Source organism: Stigmatopora nigra, chromosome 7 (assembly GCF_051989575.1).
Source record: "Stigmatopora nigra isolate UIUO_SnigA chromosome 7, RoL_Snig_1.1, whole genome shotgun sequence".
Taxonomy (NCBI): Eukaryota; Metazoa; Chordata; class Actinopteri; order Syngnathiformes; family Syngnathidae; genus Stigmatopora; species Stigmatopora nigra.
The window spans coordinates 1,601,974-1,625,608 of NC_135514.1; the positions used below are offsets into that span (position 1 = coordinate 1,601,974).

Below are 23,635 nucleotides of genomic sequence, written 5' to 3' on the forward strand. Positions count from 1 at the left end.
ATATATATATATATATATATATATATATATATATATATATATATATATATATATATATATATTTATATATATATATATATATATACATACACACATATACACACTTACATGTATACACACATACATGTATACACACATACATATATACACACATACATATATACACACATACATATATACACACATACATATATACATACATACACATATATGTACATGTATACACAAGGAGACTGTAATTTTGGCTACCTTAAAATGATTGGTTTGCTAATAATTTTTGCTCAAATATCCATCAAGTACTTAATAGCAAACACAGTAGACAGAAATGACAGTTGTTTTTTTTTTTTTTTTTACATTCGCCATAGTTTCTTGCCTATTATCGTCCATCGCCCCTACATTTTGGGACCTCCCTTGATTTACTTGCATGCTATTGTTGATCGAGCACACCCACTTATCTGTTTCATGCTTTAGACGCCATGGAATCTGCTGAAAATTAAAACAAATGCACAAATGCCTTTGTGTTCTCATTCACTGGAAGGGTGTATGTATTTCATTAAGGGAGAGGCCGGAACGAGTGACGGGACGGGACACCATTTTTTTGTTTAATTATACAATCAATTCAGACCTCGCCTATTGCCAGTAATGAGCTGGGATAGGCTCCAGGACCGTGTGGATAATTGGCATAGAAAATTATTAGAGAACGCTAATTATACTCGCCCTCAGGACTGGTGTCTGTGGTTAGCGTTGCTATAATGTAAAACAATGAAAAACCACAATATACTTACTGTAAATGTACATCTTATCATTCATTTGGTGTCCTTGCCTGAACTGATGCAGTTTTCAGAATAAATAACACAACAAATTGAAAACTTTTGCCAATCTGTGACTGAGATCTACAAGAAATTGTAAAATCATTGAAATCAGTTTCTGTTATGCAAATGAAACAAGTAACTACTGTTTGCCATTTTCAGACTATAATCTGCATCTGACTACAAAACAGATTCAGTCAATTTTAATTTCTGAACCTATTTATCCTCACAGAGGTCATAGGGGGTGCTGGGGCCTATCCCAGGTCACTTTGAGCATAAGGCAGGGGACAAGCTGAATGCCCACTCATAACTAGGGGCAATTTAATGTGTCCAACCCGCCTACCATGCATGTTTTTCTAATGTGGGAGGAAACCGGAGTACCCGGAGAAAACCCATTAAAGGGCCTGGGGAGAACATGCAAACTCCACACAGGAGAACCGACCTGGGATCGAACCCAGGACCCAAGAACTGTGATACCTGATGCACTAAGTACTCAGCCGCCGGGTCGCCCACCTCTGAATTTCACTGAATCCTCACCTTATCCTCACAAGGGCCACAGGGGGTGCTGGAGCCTATCCCTGCTAACTATGGGCACCAGGTGGGGGATAATATGAATTGGTAGCTAGCCAATCATAGGGAATTTTGACTTAGTCTCTGTTATGCAAATAAAAGTACTGTCCTTTTCAGAATATTAACTGCATATGATTATACGCCAAGCTCAGCAAATTTCTCTCTCTCTCTCTCTCTCTCTCTCTCTCTCTCTCTCTCTCTCTCTCTCTCTCTCTCTCTCTCTCTCTGTATATATATATATATATATATATATATATATATATATATATATATATATATATATATATATATATATATATATATATATATATATATATATATATATATATATATATATATATATATATATATATATATATATATATATATATATATATATATATATATATATATATATATATATATATATATATATATATATATATATATATATATATATATATATATATATATATATATATATATATATATATATATATATATATATATATATATATATATACATATATGCAATATTTTTATCAAAAGCTATCATCATTAGCCTAAAAAAACAAAAACTATAAATTCACCATACTCGATCATCGACAGCAGGGTTCAATGACCAATCCATTTTGGTTGGGAGAAGATGGCGTGAACGTACCCATAGATTTGATCCACCCATGTAGTGTTTGTGGGATTTTACGTAGGCTGGCAGGGCTCCATGTGCAACCAGAATCCCCCACTCCCCCTTCCCAGCACTAAGGGACAGCTTAGCCACAGCTCCTCCATATTTAATCGATATGTTGAATTATTCTGGCTCAGTGCCGTGTTGTGCCACCGTGGATTGGGCCGCGGAGTTCAGCGTGTGTGGGGATAGAGGGGACGTTTGTGCAGCAGGATGGCGCCCGAGTTTGCCACGAACACCAGAGACCTCTGGGAAAGCAGAGCCATAGCAACTGAATGAATTAATGAACAGGGCCCAAATGCTACGTTTAACACAACTAACAAGAGCACGCAGATACACACACTGACATACGCTGTGGCAGCTGGTGGTTTCATATTCAACTTTGCTTTAACGGCGTCTATGAGAACAAAAACAGTTCAGTAATATCTATAAATTGTCTTTCAGACAAATTTGCGTGGGGGAAATCTAGTTGTTTTTGTCGGGTTTGGTTAACGATGGTTCTTATAGTCATTATTTATGCCTTAAAAATGCATTAAGGACATTTTGGCATTGCCGAATGGGAACATTCAACCATGTTGAGTTTTTCAGTTTTTTTTCTTCTCATTTCTTTTTAATCTGCTTTTACTTCATGGAGTGAGAACACCCTCAGAGTGGGAAACACTGATAAGTTAAAGTACTCAAGGTTTTATGTGCAGTTTTTAAAATGGACCTAATTGAGTAAAATTGTGATATTTTGATTTGCAACTATAACATTGCAATTCCAAATTGCCCTCAATCAGTTTAAAGGAGAAATAAACCAAGCCATTTATTGTAAAAAGTGAATTTAACACTGGTTATTTACTATATAATGTATATTTAATCTAATAATGGTCTAATGCTTTATAAGCATATGAGAGAATGTAAAAAAAAGTTTAACATAAAAATGTGTCCACAACTGCTGTTTATCAAGCACAGAGGGTCAGAGAGTAGTCTGCAGCACCACCATCAGGACAGGAAAAGATTAGTCACTGTGTATTGTTTAAACTTAGACAATTTAGAGGTAGTGACGGGGATATATGTCTAATACTTTTCATCAGGGCCTTTTTTTGTTAAAATCGATTGAAGATCCTATCACAGTAAATGACAGCTAGTGAGATGTCAGTAGCCATTCAACTTTTATCAGTAACCCCCATCCCATTCTGTGCGCTTGTTTTCTACAGCTTATGGAGATGAAAACAATAGGCTTTCTAGTAAAATGAATTGAGTTTAATGGAAACCTGGTGCTTAATTTGTCATTGTTGACAAATCTTCATATTGCAAACCAATAGATTGAGTCAGAAAGAAAACTCACATATTGGGTTTTTGTTTCCTTTTTTTAATTGTACCCTAAAAATCACATTTTGTACAAATCATATTAAAAATGGACTAACATAGTCGTGTCCAGAACAGCTGATACTATACTCCACGTTGTTTGATGATTGACTTTGACATAAATTAACAAAATTGAGACATGTTAGTGAAATGTGTTTAATGAAAAAGGAATTGAAAGTTTCTAGGATTTCGTCCTATCCCTTTTCAACCTGATTAATGCAGTTCATTGAACTTGCTTCTTTTACAGAGAATCCAATACCCATCTGCATGATTTATAGTTTTAAATTAACAAAGGAGGGAAAAAAATCAGTTGTGAATTGCTTGAAATCAGCCAAGTTGTTCTCGAGCACTGCAGCACATTGTTTGCGCAGCCATGACAGAAAACACACAAATGTTCAACATGTCCTGCATAAAAATCCAGTTTACATGCTTTGTACAGGTGGCTGGGAAAAAAAGTGAGGTTTGGTGTAGGGGACATCTGGGGTTTGGTCCTGCTCCGATGCGTTAAGATGGCTAAGGCGTGGGGTCTGTCGTTGTCAGGCTGTGGCTTAAGAGCGGGTGTATTTACCCCAGATGTGAAGCATGAAAACTGAGGCGATGAAGAGCAGACTCATCACCAACACTGGTACTGGCCCACTGTTTCAAGGATATGTAGAGAGAGATGAAACAAGAAACATTACAGATAACTTTCCGATATGACACAAGATACAGGCTAGTCAATAATTGTATTTATTCATTAGTTTGTTTTTGGATCCAAGGTATGTGTGTTTGCAAATAATGCAAAGTTCAGCTCATCTCACTGTGTACATTTGTAAATAACAACAAAGCATGTAGTTATGAAACCTGCCATTATGTAGAATGGCAATTATGTGACAAATTGTCTTGTCCTTTCTATAATTTGAACAGAGCTATCGCAATATTAAAATCAGAAATCCCTTATATACAAAGCACAAAACAACATCGCAAATAAATTATTCAAACTATGTATTTCACATAACTAAACTTTTACAGTGAATTAAGTTGGTCACCCAACATGAGCTATTTTAGTTGTGATTCCCTGATTTTTTGTGCTGATTGGACGCCAATTGCAGGCACTGAGTTAACTTGCTGAACAAAAAAAAGCACCGTATCCATCTCACAAGCGCAAGTTGAGCGTGTCTTTAGAGAGTGGCGACCATGTAAACAAATGCCTTGACTGAGAACTTTCAAGTGCTTGCTCATTAGATTTCAAGTGCAGCGGAGTCTCTTCTAGCGAGACTCCACATTTTATTGATGAGCCACCAACACCAGGAGGGGCTCTCATCACTGAAGGAGGGACTGAGCGAGGACGATGGAGGTTGGTGGGGGTGCATCGCCATGCCAACCACCTACAAACCCCCCCAAACCCGTCAGAAGGCTGTAATTGAGTTGACCTTTCAGAGTGGATCCTTTAATGAAGCTCCGTGAGCACCGTCTAACGCGGGAACAAACGTGCACTCGATATACAGCGGCGTACGAGGAGGAGTGTGCCCTCCTTCCAGGCCTGAGACACACACTCGATAAGCAGTGCGGTCCCATCGATCAGTTGCCGTATGCGACCAGGAGATGGGATGCTTTTTTTTTTTTTTTTTTTTTTTTTTTTTAATAATAATTGGGAAGACAGGGAAAGCCATTAGGACGGGACTTGTAGTGGTGTTGAAACTTAGGAGACGTTGGCCCAATTTCCACTTTCTTTTAATCTCAAGTGTTGCATAAAGATTGCCGTTGAATGGTTTGTATGCATTGGTTTGGTGGTGTCAACTGCAAATGACTTACACTTTGAGACCCGGCGAGTCCTCGGTGTAAAAGCGCCACATTCCGCCAGTGCCGGCTGATCCAGTGGCTCTGCCGCCGCTGCGGGTACCGCTGCTTGTTGCTTTCCTGAAACAATGGAAACGCACGTGTAGAAGCAAACGGAATTCAGTTAACTCTAATTAATCAATGATGTAGCCAAAATTATTTTAGGTCATGCAAAAATACAATAATAAATAAATTGTCATTAAGAGAAGTCACTAGTCAAATAAAATTGAGGATGAAAATAAGTGAAGTAGAACGAGATTTATGAAAAAATACTGATTATCTTCATTTTAGAAACCCAGGTTTAAATATTACGATGTACAATCCTGCAAATTCAACATTTTCTTCTCAAAAAGCAACCGGGCCATTGAACGATGATCACCTCATGACTTGGAAGTTTGTCCCTCATTGCTTTATGAAAAACAAATCCTCCCACATCCCAAAAACATGCATGGAATACTGGTTGAACACTAAATTGGACTGAATGTGAGCATGACTCGTTACCCTTCTCCTCATACCCTGCAATTGGCTAGCTAACAATTCAGGGTCTCCCCACTTGGTGCATGGAGAGTCAGCTGGGTTGGCTCTAGCACCCCGTGCGACCCTTATGAGTTCAGAAATTGAATGAATACATTTTAAAGTGAAATTTCCTCCTGTTATTTCCAACGTTTAAGATTTTTACAATTTGACAGCTATCAACCATTTTTGGATCTCTGTCTTTCACAAGCATGTTTGGTCTTGTGATGATGCACCATGTGTCTACTCTACTATTCATTCCGCTAGTTAGTTTACCTTTGTCTGACAGTGGATCCCGCTGCACGGGGGGCCACCGTCTTGCTGGGGGATCGGCTTGAAGCTCCAACATTGGTTGCACTTACTGCTGGTCCAGGCTGAGAGAAAGACAGTTACACCATCATTTATTATGCAGTCAATTACAAATGGGTGAATGACTTCACTGCCGTGGAAAAAACATAGAAAAAAAAGAAAAGAAAATGTACTTACCTTTACTATTCTTACTATTAGTTAAACGTGTCTGTTTGTTTACAAAATTGAATGGAATGCTTTTATTGTCAATATACAAGTATACTGAGATTTAAAGCTACACCATAAAGTGCACAAATAAGTCAATTATAATCGATACATAGGTAATAACTAGATAGTCTCGCATATGTATCACGTGCATGTATTTACTTTTATAAATTGGTGTTAGATAGCGTTTGATCAATGTTATAAGTGCTTTATACTGGTAGTGGGAAAGCCACGTCCACAATACTGAGCTAAGGCTAGCAGGCATCAAAACGTGAATTTTCGCCTCTTCTTTTCAGTGGAGACGTATTGATCTTTTGTAAAGGCTTACCATTTTTGGAATTCTATTTGTCTTCGTACGAGTGAAAGGAATCCCCGAGATGTTCTCTTAATAATGTTGATATCCAGTAGAAAAGAACGACTGTCAGTTGATGAGTGGAGTGGTCACAAATCTAGAAGGGAGCCGCAACGCTGACGCTATTCTGAAAAGGACACGACTGCTATACTCTAGGACCGGTATAGGTTTCTAAAATGATGCCTGCCGGCGATAGCATTTGGTATAAAGTTTATAATATACATATGACACATTATCAAATTATAATTGTTCATATACATTAGTATATGTATCTATAAAATTATATGTTTGTATACATACACTAACATGATCAAATACCTATTTTTATTCTTAGGCAAATGAAAGGACCACCCAACAATCTAAATGACGTGTCTTCCGCGAGACAATTGGTAGCCAGCAAGGAAACTGACGCCATTTTGGCGAAAGTAAGAAGTACGGCTTGCGCTGTCAGTGCACAGATTTTGAGCCACTATGGCTGCCACGCGTTTGAGTTTCATGAGACAAGTTCTAATTCCCAGCAGCGACAAGCGAACGCTCGTAGTTCTCAAAATTGGAACAAGATAACACAAGGTAAACGCTATCATGTTTTGTACCCAAGTGAAACATTTGACCGAATGTGATCAAAAGGTTCAATTTCTCTTTAGTGCTGACGTTATGTTATAGATGACAATTTATATTTGTCGCGTTTTTAAATGAAGTGGGATTCCTTGTTTCTGACCACTTTACCTTCAACTCTGATTCATTTCATTCCTATTTGACGGGTGGCGAATGCAGTTTTTTTCTCTTAAAGATCTGACCTGTGTTTGAAAACCATATAATCTCAATGTTTTTTTCCCTGTTGTCTTACGTCCAGGATGGTGCATGTGGTGTTTCTGCATCCAGATCTCGGTATAGGTGGAGCAGAGCGTCTGGTTGTTGATGCAGCTGTTGCCCTCAAGTCCAAGGGTTGCAGTGTCCAGATCTTGACTGCCCACTATGACCCCTCACACTGTTTCTCTGAGACCCTTGACCCAGACTTACCTGTGGTGAGCACATATGCACGAATGCAGCTATTAATGCCTGTGGAATGGAAATATTTAGATTTTGCATTATGTTTCCTTGCAACAGGTTTGTGTGGGTGACTGGCTGCCTACCAGTGTTTTTGGTTACCTCCATGCCCTTTGTGCTTACTTGAGGATGATTTATGTAGCAGTCTACTTGGTGTTCCTCAGCGGGCTGGAGTATGATGTAGTCTTCTGTGATCAGGTGTGACATTTTAAATTAAACTAAGGTATGGAATGGTGACCATGTAAAAAATAATAATAATCCAAAAGACTGCACTGACTAAATTTTACATGCAGAAAACACATTTGGTTTTTACCATTTTATAGTTATTCCTCTCAAAACAATGCATCAAGAAAAGCCAACTTTCTCCCCAACTATTCTGTTTGTTATATCACAGTTGATACAAAAACTTGCACTGACTGCGGCCTTTTGTAGAGTAGTTTGGACACATGAACTAAATGTTCATTTTAGGAGATATGATGTCTAGTACATCACCTGCAAAGTCACCTTCACAGCCTTATTTATATGAGCACATCATTCTAATTTGTTTATGAAGGATGCCTGAAAAGGGTTTCATGGGCTGCACTTGGAAAACAAATGTTTTGGGGTTTTATTTTTAGCTGTTTTGTTTTTTTTCCCCCTCCCTAGGTGTCTGTGTGTATTCCAGTGTTGAGACTAGCCCGCCACAGGAAGAAAGTTTTGTTCTACTGTCACTTCCCAGACCAGCTGCTGACTCAAAGAAAATCATCCCTCAAAAAGATTTACCGTGCTCCCATTGACTTTCTGGAGGAGCGCACCACTGGCATGGCTGATATGGTACGTAAAGAAAGGTTAATAATAATAATAATAATAATAATAATAATTTGTATATATAGTAGAAGTATTACATTCATGCTCAGGTCTTTTTGGGTGGGATTAAAAAAACATTTGTTAATTCATTTTCTGAACCACTTATCCTCATAAAGGTTGTAGGGGGTGCTGGGGCTTAACCCAGCTAACTATACCCTAATTCTAAATCGGAATACCCAGAGAAAACCCACCTGGGATGGACCCCTTGACGGCAAAACTGTGAGGCCACACTAATAACCTAGTTGCCAGGTTGCGTTTACATAAATCAGTTCTGGAAAAAAATGACATGATCCTTATGTATAGAAGATGAAGTGGTTTAAAATAGGAGAGTCTAAAACAAGGCGTAACTATAGAATAAAGTAAAATTACAAAGTAAATGTAAAATTGTTCTCGAACAAAGGAGTCAGAAGAAAATCTATTCCAAATGACAATTTGGCATTAGATTGTTTTTCAGAAATGAATTCATCTGTAAACTAATGTCTTTTATGTCTAAATTCAAAGACTATTTAAAGGGACTCTGAATGAACAGTGTAGTAACATCCAATCAATTTTTTCAATAATTATGAATCATCAATTTAATCAACAGCTATTCAGAATTGGTGGATAAGAAAATTCAAGTGTTGATTATGACGTCCCACCATGGAATACAAATATTCCTTTACTTGCATATAGATTCTGGTAAACAGCCAGTTCACCGCAGGAGTCTTCAGGGAGACCTTTCAGAGTCTCCAAGGGGTCCAAACGGACGTCCTCTATCCCTCCCTCAACACGCGCACCTTTGACGAGCCGCCCACTGAATCGCAAGGCTTGTGCGGGCTGCTCCCCGAGGAAACTTCCCACCTGTTCCTCTCGCTCAACCGATATGAGCGAAAGAAGAACCTGGGTCTGGCTCTGCGGGCCCTGGCGGCTCTCAGGAGCGGCCTCCCTCCGGGTCGGAGGGCGGGCGTTCACCTGGTGGTGGCGGGTGGCTACGACGACCGGGTGAGCGAAAACGTAGAGCACTTCGGCGAGCTGAAAGAGCTGGCGTCGCAACTCCACTTGGAGGACTGCGTGACCTTCTTGCGCTCCCCCTCGGACTCCGTCAAGGTGGCGCTGCTGCGGGGCAGCCACGCCGTGCTTTACACGCCGAGCAGGGAACATTTTGGGATCGTTCCCGTCGAGGCCATGTACTGCTGCTGCCCCGTTATCGCCGTCAACTCCGGGGGGCCTCTGGAGAGCGTGGCCCATGGCGAGACGGGCTTTTTGTGCGAGCCCACGGCCCAGGCCTTCTCAGAGGCCATGAAGCGGCTTGTCATGGAGCCGCAGCTGCGCGGGGACATGGGACAAGCTGGCAGGAAGAGGGTGCAAGATAAATTCTCACTCGGGGCTTTCACACAGCAGCTCCACGGATACGTTGTCACCTTGAGCCAGTGACACCCAGAGTGACCTTTTTAGGAGGGTGCTAGTTGGGGAACCTGACTTTGTGTGTGTGAGGTGAAGTATCTGGTGGTAGCAGTATGACTGTATGAACATTTAAGAAGACAATTCATCTGCGTTACCGTGGAAACCTTGCTGAGGAAGACTCTTACACCAATTGTGAAGCAGACAAAGTGCTTCCACACTAGGCTAGTTTGTGTACATGTGGCGAGGCAACCAAAAAATATCGATTGATAGAATGAAATGGTCTGTCCCTTTTTTGGGGGGGACTCGGAAGCCATCTTTATTAGTGGAGGAACGCAGTCATCACCAGGCCTTAAATCAATAAACTGGATGCTTTCTTCTACTTCTTGTCTACCCAGAGCTTTTATTCCATAGACACTGGCCTGCTCCGTGACTGTTGCTACTGCGTGGAGGTTATTAGCAGATGATAGAGAGTGTTTGGCTTCATTAGAGGTCTGGCTCATGGACAGCATGCCGCTGTCTAGGTCATTATCAAAGAGGAGAATAGCAGAAGGTCACCGTGTCTGCGCAATAGCCTCCTCCGCCCTTCTACTATATAGAGACGTTCTTATTGACATTCCACAAGTCTTAACAAACCCGACCACACAAAAAAGTTTCTCCAGTCGCTTTTGTTGCCAACTTTTGTCCATCTTTATTGGGGTTTGGGGACCTGGCAAACTATGTCCTTTACTGTGAGCACATATTTGAAAGAGTGTCACGCAGTTAAGGGTTTCGTGGTGCTTATTAGTCGTATGGGAAGGTCGTCCATCTGCTGCTGCATATTGTACAATATAAGATATTGTCCAATAACAATGTGCAATATCTTAGATTGTGCAATATTTTAGAAATACTTTTTAAAATAATATGTTTTTATTGGGAAATACGCACTTTGTGCAGTAGAACCACTAATTTCGTTATAGGCAGCTGTTGTGTAATTACAATAAAGGCTTTGACTTGTAAAAATTTTAAGTTTCAGTTATGTCAGAATGATATTCATTATTGTTTGGAAGAAGAATCTGAAAATTACAAAATGTTAAGAGGATGCCTTTAATGTGTATCCTAGCAGAAAATCATATTTAATCAATTATAACTTAAAAAGAAAACACAATTAAAAAAAATCATGTATACTTGTGGAGAAAAAATCAAATAAAAGCTAGTAAAATATATGCATGGGAGTAGACATTTTATCAATGCAAATACTATTATAGCCAATTAAATCCCATTATCCCAGTTACCTGGCATTTTTTTTTTTGTGATGTCATCAATACCCATTCTCATTTGCACCTGTGCTATCAGTGTGTACGTGTGTGGGCATAATTGGTGTCATAAACACCTGTACGAGGCAGACACATCACATAATGTTAGTTTTGAGGGGGAATGCAATAATCTTTAACCCATACCTACATTTTGAGCAAGTCAACCATAAATAGCATTCACGCAGCATTAATTAGCAATCTGCAGGGGACAATAAATTAGAAAATGACATCAATGTATACTGTAAAGTTGGCAGGTAATTCTTAGCACAGAAAACCCCTGTTTAAACCATGTTTTTCTATTTTCAAAGGTTTGTAATTCACATACTTAAATTCTTTGAGCAGCCATCTTTCACATATTCTGTAAGTAAACTAACTTTTTGCTGCCATATTGTAGTCGCCCTCTCTTGAAAGAAGGGCCTAGCACGGAATAGTCTCCCAAATTACCAAAAGCCGGCCTTTTTGAATGCAAAATCTAAGGAAATAGACCTACATGATATTATTCCCCCTTGCATTGATCTGGTGAGAGACATTTCCTATTGGTTTCATTGTTGAATGTTTTGTGGTTCAAAAAGATGAACATTTCAAGGAAAGCCATTTTATACAATACAGACAAAGTTTTACTGAAAAAGTGTGCAAAGAATGAATGAATTTGGAAGAAGAAAGTCAAAAGTGGGGGGAGGCGATAGCGAAGCTGTCCGCCTGGTTTCTCGTTGCCCCGTGGTGAGGTTCTTATTGAGATCACGGCGTGTCTGAGTGACAGCGATAACCAGCACCCAGGTGCCACTGGCGTTCACCGTTTAATTAATTAATGAGACCGCGGGCTTGCTTTTCTAATTCCAGGCAACCGGCACGGGAGCGCGTACGGGGTAGATAGGCCGGCTATGTTGTGGGGCGCTTTCAGGGCCAAGATGTATATGCGGCTCGTGGCTCTATATCTGTTGTGTTGACACTGCTCGCCTTGTTAGCCTTCCACTATTAAATATGTGTAGAATATTTTTACTCTGACTTTTAATCACGCCTGAACATTCAGAGTTAATCATAGGCTAAATGAAGATGATGATGAGAAGTACAGGGTTACTACATCAATTCTTACTCCCAGTTTAATAACCAGGTCATGGACTCGAGGCCCAGAATAGACTAAATACCCTGCAAGTCAGTAGAAAGGTGCTTAGAGCAGCGCGTGTGTCTTTGTTAAGAATGAGGTCATCTAGGAGAAGGAAAATTAACAATTTCTTATTGTCGTGTTTTTTTTTTTTTACCTGACAATGTAAATTGCATAAATCTAGTTAGAGCCTAATAATTAAAGGAAATAACTCGGCATATCGTGTAGTGAACCGTACAGTACCAGCAGCTGGTTCACTGCAAAAAACATGATATTTGCAAACAATTGTCATGAAAAACCTTTCAAATACGAAAATGACAACATGTATTATACATTTTTTTCTTTTTAACATTGATAACTCTTTATTTTTTTAAAACTTGATATTTTGCAAACAATTGGCATGAAAAACCCTTCTTTACAACTTTCAAAGATGAAGATGACAATGTGTATTATACATTTGTATCTTTTTAACATTGATAACTAAATTTTTTTTATAATTCAGAATGATTTTAAAAAATCCCCAAATATTTTTAAATATTGCATTAAAAATATATTTGAGTCGGTGAAATATAAAACCATGAAAAATATCTATGCAATATAATAACACTTACTTGTTTTTCCTACAAAAGTTAGAATCAGCCTAACTAGGCGACAACCTGAATGATGTAAAGTGCTAAAATGAAAGACGATCCCATTTGTATTCACAGTTCATCTTTTAAGAGTTGTTTTTAAATACAGAATGTTTGTAAATGATATATTTCATACTTTACTGCCTCTGTAAACCATCGAAATCTACTAAATTCCTGCCCATTAAAGTTAACGCTGTGAATCTCTTCCTCTGCCAAAGATAAATAGGCTCAGATGTTGATATCATGGAACACAGGAGTGATTTACTGCTACTAAATAAATGTCTCCGCTCTGTGAAAGATCACAATAAAGCATTTATGATCTTTGATAGTAGAATATTTTACTTACTGGAGCCTCTACAAAAATAGTTTTATGGGCCAGCAAGGAGAATCATTACAACTCGTTCTGGCATGTTTGTCGCAGTTTAAAACATCGTATAGCAAAGATTTACCTCCCAGTAGATTTCTTCATAAAGAATTTATTTATTTTACAAGGCAATGCATTCAGTATAATGAAGAAAGCAACAGAACAAAGTATGCTTCCAGTTTGTATTTTCATTACAAACACTATGTGCATGTTCTTTCTTTTTAATATGTTTCTATATAATCTTGCCATATCTCATTCTTTGAGCCAACATCCTAATTTACAACATGGCAAACATGAATATATTTATCAACAATGATGCATTTGATATACATATATACTTTTTATACACTTTGACATTGGGTCCCACAATGGTAGGGATCATGGAACCATCCAAAATATGGAAAGAACAATAAATGCTTAAGCATGTGGATAAACTTAACCAGTTTAGAGAATTTTAACCTCATCCCTAGAGAGAACATCTTTGGTTTGAATTGGCGCACAAAAGGATAGTAAAGCCTTTTTTGTCCAAAGTCAGCATGTAAACTCACAAATTCCTTTAAGTAACATATAGTACGTTCCAGCCAGTGAAGTCTTTGAATAGATTTTCAAGGCTCACTAACCTGAAATGTAATTTTTCATGATTCTCTCCTCTAGGCCCTTAATTGAAACTGAACATTTGTTTGACCACATCCAATCATTTTGTTTACAATTTGCATTTCTTAAACTCATTAAACTACGTCAATGGTTGTAGCAAGTCAAAGTTACAAAATGAAATTGCTCCTCGTCTGACAAGTCTGATCATTATCATTGGCAGTCGGTTTTCATGAGATATGTATCTAAAGATACGTGAGACTCAAATTGTGAACGTGTACACAGGACCCTACATATGAAACCTGTACATCCTGTCTCGCTGGGTGCAATTCCTGAAGCGGCAGATTGATGCAGACGAAGGAGGTGGGGCGGTGGAGAGGCAACAGAGGGTTTAGCCGACAAGAGAACAGACCTTCCTTTGAACTTGGCTATCTTCCAACGCTCATTTCACCCGTTAATCTGCAGCAAATCAGTCAGTCACGCTGCCTTTTAACAAACACATTAACATTTGAGAGGCGCACACGCAACCTGTTTAGCACGGCATTATTCTTTTTCTCATCTCATCTGAACCGCTTTATCTTCATTAAGGTCGCAGGGGTGCTGGAGCCTATCCCAGTTGACTCTGGGCGAGAGGTGGGGGACACCCTGAATCAGTTTGCCAGCCAATCGCAGGGTATGAGGAGACGGACAACCATGCACACTCACACCCATACCTAGGGGCAATTTAGAATGTCCAATCAGCCTACCATGCATGTTTTTGGAATGTGGGAGGAAACCGGAGTACCCAGAGGCAACCCACACAGGCCCGGGGAGAACATGCAAACTCCACACAGGTTGACCAACCTGGATTTGAACCCAGGACCCCAAACCCAGAGCAGTGAGGCCAACGCGCTAACTACCCAAGCTGTCAATTGGGTAAAATGTCTCCTCTTCATTCGTTGGAATAAAAAGCTGCACTTTGAGGGCTGGTTTGGGGACCCGTGGTTCATGGTGGAATGTGGGAGGAAACCGGAGTACCTGGAGGAAACCCACACAGGCCCGGGGAGAACATGCAAACTCCACACAGGTGGCCATGACCTGGATTTGAACCCAGGACCCCCAGGTGCGCTAACCACTCGTTCCACTGGGCCACCCTATTATTCTTTTTGTCCTCTTTAAACATGCATGTTCCGTGTATGGGTGGTTGTGGATCCATTTCTGGGTCCACACAGTCTAGCCGTGTACACCAGGGCCCCAGGAGGTGTTGGCAGACCACAGGTGCGACACCACACATCTGGCACACACAACAAACTGGATGTCAATCAATGTGCGTGTGCGCCAGTGAAGGAAAAACAGAGAAATACAATACCTGTTTGAATGTTGATCCAAGTTTGCTTTTTGTCTGCATGTACGTGTGTAACCAATGCCCGCTTACATCCCGTTAGATTGAGCTGTCAGTCGGCAGGCGGCAGATGAAGATTAATGGGGCAGGCAAACAATAAGAGGCTGAAAATGATCATGAATATGCTAATGGACGTTATCCATACACACCCGCTGTTGCCTGTGTGTACAGTGTTTACGAGATGGGAGGTGATGCAGGTTACACTTCTTCTCTTGGGATTCACACCCAAAAAAGCAGCGTGATGGACAGGAATGAGAGATAGGCGGGGGGTGGGGTAGTGGGCTCCCTTGTGTTATGTTTGGCTTGAGGGGCTACATGAGTGACTGACATGATTGGTGTTGCATTAAAATGTGTGTTGCCAAGCATCTGATTAAGACTACAGCGTGTAATGAGAAGCTGATTATGAGGGGAGAAAAAAAAGCAATAGATGGACAGATCTTTTCAGTATCGGGATGATGGAACTCTTTGTTGTTTCGTTCCATTTAGGTGGTCCCCAGGGGTCTGTTCTGTGTGCAGCCATTTAAAAATTCTGAAAACCTAATTTCTTTCTTTCGCTCCCTAGTCGCACTCCCCTCCATCTAGGTCATTTGTTGTCCACTCCATCACCTGAATGCACACTTGTGCCACCACTTTGGGGTCCGCCTGCACTCCAGGGGTCCCGCGGGGAACCATTTGGGGACTTCTCTGACCTTGCCCGTCCCTTAAACGCAAACATGCACCTGCATTCCCACACATTGTGATAGAGAGCGTCATTTGCGCGTAGCGATGGATGGCTCGTATAACATTGTCGAAGGAAGTGGTTATGATTGGCGCTAATGAGCTCACAGGGGACGCCTGGAGAGAGCGTTCCGGCCAGTGTGGGTTCGGGCTCCAATGCGTGTCTCGGGAGGCTCCCCGCCGAGCTGAAGCCCCTTCGTCTCTGGAGTTTCTTTGGGAGTAGTTCCCAACAGTCCCGGCGGTCATTATAGAGTCATTGTGCTGAGCTGGTTATCGGTGCTCTCCTTGGACAGGGGTAGTTAAACACTTGAATGTGAATGACGTCGGTTATGAGGCCAAGGTCAGCGGTTTCCGAGCGTTGAACCCTCTACTAGGGCACCGATGTAGAAAAACACTGGGGGTTGCTATCAGCGACACTGCCAATTGTGTGTGTGTGTATATATATATGTGCGTGAGTCTCTTATTACCATGCACTATGTGTCAGTGTTGTCCAGCAGTCTGAGCCTTGACGCTATGCTCCAGGGGAGTGTTATAGATTACTGTCTGGAGTGGGTAGGGGCCAGTGGAGCTGTCGGGGCCCAGACCTGAGCACTGTAGGCTGGCCACGGCAATCTGCTCATCAGCCTGTCTCTGGAGGCCACAGAGCTTAACCTGGAGCAAGGCTCTGATTAACCAGACTAATGACGCTGAGGCCCCCAGCTCCCACTTCTCAACACTATAATCACTGCTTAAGGCCCCCAGCTATTCACTACGTCTATATGGAGAGAGAGAGTGAGAGAGGGGTTTCACAGCTTAATGCTTAAGTCTATTGACAATACGACTTTTGAGGCAGCTGTCTATGTTAAATTACACTGAAATACAGCGAGCAAAAAATCTGGCAACATTAGAATTGAATAAACAACTGCTTATTGGGTCTTATGCATGCGGAAAATTTTCTGTCAAATCTGTAAAATCTGCAGAACTTTTTAAATTTGGTTTATGTGGCAACTGACACGCTCTTTGATATTTCCAGTGACCGAGTGGTTAGCGCTTCATAGTTCTGGCTTTGAGGGTTTGATCCCAGGTGGGATACTTGTGTGGAGTTTGCGTGCTATATCTGGGCTTGTGTGGGTTTAATCGGGGTACTCTGGTTTCTTCCCACATTCCCAAAACATCTAGCGTAGGCTGGTTGAACACTTTAAATTTCCCCTTTTCTTCCTCTTGGGCACTATCTTTCTAAAGTGTGTCATGACAGAGACAGAGATATATTTTTCATTAAAAACGCTCACAGCATTGTTTGTTACTTTTGTGGCACCAGGAGGAAGAAGTCACGGACAGGGTGTTTTGGTCAACACTAGAAAAACATATTTTCTGACGAATATAGAACTTCAAAAGAAGTCCAGCAATAGTGCCTTTGTTGTGTCTAGCCGGGACATATAATCATGATTATGTCCAGAAAAACACCACCCTGTTTTCAATAATTGTCCTGACTGTTGTCCTCTTCTTCTTCCCATTATTACTGTCTTTCTTTGGAATCATGAAGCCCCAAAACAGCAAAAAAAGTAGTATAGTCAAATTGCAATTGTCTGACAACACTAACTTGGATGTTCAGAACCACTTGTCTGATTTCGTTTGACCGAATGCCTAATTTTTCGACTATTGAGCAGTTTGAATACCACTGTACAAGTAATCTATTCTTCTCAATCTTACTATAATGACTTGACTGTTTTTCTTGAAACAGCTCTTTGTAGACATTTTTTATCTAGTCCATGTTGAAGGAAGTATAGTATATTGTGTGCAGAAAATCTTACTAAATTTTGTTGAAACAGGTTGAAACACAAGCTTTTCCTTGTCCAATTTAATCAAATATATACGTGCATGTGAATGAGATTGTGGGCATATGCCAGCACTTTAATGCTTGTTTACTGTTTGATGATCAAGCTCTCATCTTTGGCATCCTTATCTCCAAAGCAAACATTTGACTGATGACGGAAGCTGTCAATGTTGTGCACACATGCATCCCAGTGGAGAAACTTTCCCAAATCCAATGATGCATGCAAAGTAGACAAACACGCCGGAACCTTTGTGCTATCACAAAGCGTTGCAGTTATAAAGCAAACGTGGCTACGCTTATGTTCGCTGCCAAGCTTTGATTTGGCTTGAAGGTGCGGCATGCCAATAGTGTTCATTGTCCTGTGTGATGAAAGTTGGCCGTGACACATCCTAAATGAAGCCACGGGGGATGGACAGCCAGCGGCTAGATCACAGGCCCGCCTCATGACTACTGGAGGTGCTTAGCGGCAGGAGATAGCTGCAACCAAGCCAATAAGTGATCTCGCACCTGTCTGATGCTCAATGAGGACGCGGGCAATCCAATGTTTGGATTACTCTCTTGGTTTGCCTAGAAAAAAAAAAGTTTTCTTCAGGACAGATTTAGATTGGATGATGTATTTGTGAAACAAACATTTTTTACTAGGGTACTTTTGGTTGAGAATTCAGGCTTGTTGTTTCACTTGCCATGTCATTTTCAACAATTCTTCATTAGCAACATGTCATCTGTCACTTGGGCAAAGGAGCCCTCAGTAAAATGTTTTGATCAAAACAACAGAAGAGGCTACTTACCGTATACTAGACTTCCTTCTACATGATCAGTCTTCCGTGGGTCTCCTCCGGGTACTCCGGATTCTTCCCACATTCCAAAATCATGCATGCTAGGCTGATTGGACACTCTAAAAGTGCCCCTAAGTATGGGTGTGAGTGTGCATGGTTGTCCTTTGTCTCCTTATGCCCTGTGATCGGCTGGCCACCGATTCAGGGTGTCCCCCACCTCTGGCCCTTTGTCAGCTGGGAGAGGCTCCAGCACCCCCCGCGACCCTAAAGACGACAAAAAGGCTCAGAAAATGAGATGAAACCGTACATTTTTGCTTAGCTGTTTTTCAGTTACATGATACAACGAAAAGTGTGTGGCTCTGTCAAGTCCAATCGAGCAAATTTAGTACATGGTGAGGCAATAGTGAGACATTGTTAAGGTTAATAAAAACTAATGACTTCAAAAGCATACATTTCAATGTAGTCATATACTAGCGGTAACATACATTGATCAAAATAAGATTGTTGACTTGTTCGAGGTCGTAATGTTGTGATTATTTTCCCATACAGACTACTAACATGGTCCTTCAGAAGATCCTGGTCTTACTAAAAAGTTTAGGCATCCACTCAAAGCAGCCAGTGTGTTTGAATGCATCTGCCAGCTATTGTTGTGTGTCATTGAGTCGTCAGTCAGGCCCTGGAGACACAACGCTGACATTTAGCGGGCCCACAAGCTGCCGCCGCCGCCGCCGCCGCCAACACCACTCTTCTTTCTCTATCTCACTCTCTCTCTCTCCTTCCTTCCATCTAGTCTTTCATTCACTTTCCCTGTCACTCTTTCAGTATCCAATTGGCGTGATGTGCAAGAAAAGGTGTGTGAGCAGTTGTGTTAATGAGTGGCCCTTTAAGGCTATTAAGATAAGATTGGTGCACCCACAGTTCCTCATTATAGCCATTGCCCTTACACTGAATGTTAATCGGGTTGATGATGTTTATGAGGAGTAGATGTCAAAAGCATAAGTAGATGTAAAAATAGAAGGATAAACATGTTACATTTTAGTAGATCGAGGGAAAAGAGCAAATATTGATCAGCTTTGTGTCTAATCAGATGATGATGATGATCTGAGAGAAAATATCCAGCATGCAGTGCATGGTGGTGGAATGTAAAGTTTTGATTGGTAAAATTTGGTTTGGTGTAAGCAGTCCACTAGCGCCACTTGCTGGATAGAAGCTGAATATCCCACTCGCTTAAAAAGAAAATACTATAAAAATACAAATTATCCCAACTTTTCACTTTTTAAATTGACCTTTAAAAATGAATTAATAGACAAATTATACCGAATGTTCTATTCCTCATCTCATTTTCTGAACCGCTTTATCCACACTAGGGTTGTCAGATGTTCTATCGCGGCATCTTAATGCAAATACATTTTAAACAATATTCAAATTTGGGCAGTGAAATAACAAATATTTTACAAATAATCATTATTAACCGTCACTTTTTTACGCCAATTTGTCAAGATGTTATAATTTATAAATCTGAAAAGGGTTTTAGACTGGTAGGTTATTGCTGCCACCGTGTGGTGAGAATTTCAAAAAAGGGCTCAAACTTTTATATTATTTATCATAGCTTTATATACTATATATTGGACATTTTTGTATAAGAAATAACCAGACAAATTGCATATATTGTAAAAAATAAATTCCTGTTTAACTAACTACAACATTAAATGGCAATTATATAAAAACACATTTACAGCAAATGCAATAAGCATTATTTTTAGTATGGGCGTTCATTCATTTTTGTTAATATCAGAGCTATTTTTTATAAAATATTTAAATTTCATTCAATGTGGTGTTATGTTTTATAGCTATTAGGATTATGTATTAGGTACTTAAAACAATATAATTAAAAATTTACATTTCATGATGAAGGAAAAAATAAGAAATATAGTCAGATAATGCAATACACAACAAATACCAATTATTTGTGATATTTTCGATGGATTGATCAATTATTTCATGTCGACTATAGTACTGTGACGTATCTCCTGCTTATTGGGAGCAAGGCTTGATGGAGTGAGGATGGAAAGGAGATGCTGTGGACCAAACCATTTTCTCTTTACAGAAAATAATTTCCAAATATAACCCTGATGAACGTTTGTTATCGTAGGTCTATGAAAATCTGCGACCCTTGTGTCAAAATCAAGCTGCTGGATGACCAATTGAGCTAATTTTCGTCTGGACTAGCTGCAAACACACAATCTATTCCCCCTCTTATCCCCCATAATGACTGATCCTGGTAAGAACATCCACTAACGACGGCGAAGATGGACACCTGCGACGGGATTCCAACAACAAAAAAGGGCTGATTCATGACCAATGTTGTATTCTATTGCATTTCAGTGAAGAATAACGCAGCCATGATTTTTGTGCTGTGGCCGCTGCTGATTCAAGCCAGCGAATGGCGGGGGGTCGCTCCGAGCCCGACCGACGAGGGAGCACTGCGGTCCGGCCACAGGGACCACGGAGACCCGGGCCACCATGAGCACCACAAGGATTCCTACAACACTTTCGCTTCAGAGTTCTTAGAGTCGAAATATTTGTCTGATGACGGTGAGTATTCTTAACGTGTCGATGTCATATATGCGTAGTAGAAAACGCTCTTTCAGCACCAAGGCCAGCTCCCCGCCATCTCTGAGAAGAGTGGGAACCCCCCTTTCTACATAACTATGTATATTACAAAAAGAAAAAAAAACATTGCACTACAGTAGACAGCTATTCAAAAGTTGACACTTTAGATCTTTAACACTTTATTGTGCAATTGATCATCTTGTTGATTTAATAAAAGTGGTTCTTTCATATTCATTCATTCCTTTCCCATACTGCTGACCCTCACAAGGGTCATGTGGGGTGCTGACTCACATACACGGCCACTTTTCACAGTTCATAAATTATATTGTACATTACAGAAATTATACTATGATATACTAAGTACTGATATTTGCAGGTTATCCTTTTCCAACTGCGCCACCAGTGGATCCGTTTGCCAGAATTAAAGTCAGTGACTGTGGTGTAACCAAAGGATGCATCAGGTAACAGTAGCACTGTTATTTTCCATTATAATTCTCAAATATTCACTCTTTGCAACACCTATGAAATATGGACTGAAACCTTTGACGCCCGGCATGTCGGTTTTTATTAGGTATGGTAAGCCTGGGTGTGATGCTGAGACATGTGACTACTTCCTGAGTTACCGGCGCATTGGGACAGATGTGGAGTATGAGATGAGTGCAGACACTGATGGATGGGTGGCTGTTGGTTTCTCCTCTGACAAGAAAATGGTAAAATTACTTTATACTGCTGTTAGGTCATCCTACAACTGTCCTCCTACTAATTCACAGCCATTGGCAGTATTGAAGCCAAACTGGGAGAAATTATTCATGTTTATTTACTAATATTGCTATCATTGAGAGTTTTATCCTGTTCGTTTAGCTGCCCTACTTTTGACATTAGAGCCTATGATTTAAATGTTGGATGAATGTACATTTAACACAGTAATGTAACCCAGGATTTATATTTTAAGAAGACTGACATTTGACATAAGCATCTATAAAGGTTAGCTTTTTCCAAAGGAGGGTAAACAGGGGATAGTAGTCTATTCAACGTATGTAGTAGTCTGCAAACCAAAGTAATTAGCATGTGAGCTGAGATAAGGTACTAATATGGAATAATTTGCTCGCAAAAGTGAGCTAAGATGTGCTATAACGACACAGACTTTGCACTCAATACATTATATATTAAAAGGAAAAAAAACTTGGTACTTTTTCATTAAAGGTGATGTCAATTTTTCAGATTAAAACTGTCACTCTTTTCAGGGAGGCGACGATGTGATGGGCTGTGTCCACGACGACAACGGTCGGGTGCGAATCCATCATTTCTACAACGTGGGCCAGTGGGCTAAGGAGATCAAGAGGAACCCCGCCAGAGACGAAGAGGGCATATTTGACAATAACCGTGTGACCTGTCGTTTTAAGCGTCCGCTTTATGTGCCACGAGAAGAGACTCTCGTGGACCTCCATCTCTCATGGTACTACCTATTTGCCTGGGGGCCGGCTATACAAGGTGAGTTTGGATTTGTTATTTTCTTTAGGCGTGATCTCAATATTTCACAACATCTCCTTCAGGCTCCATCACGAGACACGACATCGACAGTCCTCCAGTGAGCGACCGCATGGTCAGTATTTACAAATATGAAGACATCTTCATGCCTTCCACTGCCTACCAAACCTTCAACTCACCCCTATGCCTACTGCTCATAGTAGCCCTCACCTTCTACTTGTTAATGGGAACACCTTGAATAGGGAGTCAGACAGGGGAAATGTAGCAGCAATAAGTAAATTGCCATTACTTTGTCAAGTGTGCTTTGCACTAACACTGTCTTGTTATGATTTTTTTTTATATGTATTCAGACTATTCTTACATTATACTTTAGAGGAGTCATGCTGATGCACATCTGAAGTGAAGAATACAAAATATTCACACAGAACTGCTCTTTTAAGCAACTAGGAGAACTGCACATGCTAGTACAAAAAATAATTAAAGTAGTACACTCTTTGGTCTGCCACAAATGTGGATCTCATCCAGATATAATCTTACTAAATTGTATTAGGAGTGGATTTTTGCACCCCAGTAAATGGCACTTGGTAAACCATGAAAGAATACAAATGAATACAATTTAACAGCTTTGTACTTAATATTTTATTCATCTTATATGGATTTTTGCAACAGGGTAGTAATATCGCAATGAGACAGTCCGATGGATGAAATACTAATTGCAATAACTTTCTTGTACATTTTCTATTTGCCCGGATATAGTAATATAAAATTAGAAATTAATATCACATGCACTTGAATAATTCCACTGTGTACGGTATGATATTTCTCCAATGCAATTAAACATTAAACATAATGTTTTGCATTGTTGTCGTTTTTTAAATTGAATTATGTTTAGCAATATAGTGTCACTGGTGCTGGTTCACTTCATTTTGTTTTAAAAAGTCAAGTGCCATCGAGGAGCGCTTCTTTTCCCCCAATGTTTACAAACAACATTTCCCATCATGCCC

General features: G+C 40.2%; 3 protein-coding genes across 7 annotated transcripts in view; 2 read left to right on the plus strand and 1 right to left on the minus strand.

Moving 5' to 3' along the window:
• The window catches only part of alg2 (ALG2 alpha-1,3/1,6-mannosyltransferase), a 48,448-nt gene extending 38,204 nt beyond the window's left edge, over positions 1–10,244 (plus strand). For 2 of the 4 annotated variants that reach the window (XM_077720991.1, XM_077720993.1), the window contains 4 exons: positions 7,443–7,614; positions 7,697–7,834; positions 8,282–8,449; positions 9,155–10,244. In XM_077720991.1, coding sequence (XP_077577117.1) covers positions 7,443–7,614; positions 7,697–7,834; positions 8,282–8,449; positions 9,155–9,895 — 1,219 coding nt within the window. In that variant the 3' untranslated portion in view covers positions 9,896–10,244. The other 2 variants (XM_077720992.1, XM_077720994.1) reach the window with 2 other exon arrangements.
• On the minus strand, positions 3,377–6,735 carry sec61b (SEC61 translocon subunit beta). Its single transcript, XM_077720995.1, has 4 exons — positions 6,566–6,735; positions 6,001–6,098; positions 5,188–5,292; positions 3,377–4,029 (listed from the first exon to the last, which is right to left on the minus strand). The coding sequence occupies exons 1-4, from the start codon at positions 6,566–6,568 to the stop codon at positions 3,942–3,944; spliced, it is 294 nt and encodes a 97-aa protein (XP_077577121.1). The 5' UTR covers positions 6,569–6,735; the 3' UTR covers positions 3,377–3,941.
• A 10,343-nt stretch (positions 10,245–20,587) lies between the features above and the next one.
• On the plus strand, positions 20,588–23,481 carry frrs1l (ferric-chelate reductase 1-like). 2 transcript variants are annotated; one of them, XM_077720673.1, is made up of 6 exons: positions 20,588–20,811; positions 20,916–21,125; positions 21,520–21,604; positions 21,715–21,853; positions 22,388–22,634; positions 22,697–23,481. In XM_077720673.1, the coding sequence occupies exons 1-6, from the start codon at positions 20,799–20,801 to the stop codon at positions 22,867–22,869; spliced, it is 867 nt and encodes a 288-aa protein (XP_077576799.1). In that variant the 5' UTR covers positions 20,588–20,798; the 3' UTR covers positions 22,870–23,481. The 2 variants fall into 2 exon arrangements, with proteins under 2 accessions (XP_077576799.1, XP_077576798.1); XM_077720672.1 differs by lacking the exon at positions 20,588–20,811 and having other exon boundaries at positions 20,818–21,125.
• Positions 23,482–23,635: the final 154 nt, after the last annotated feature.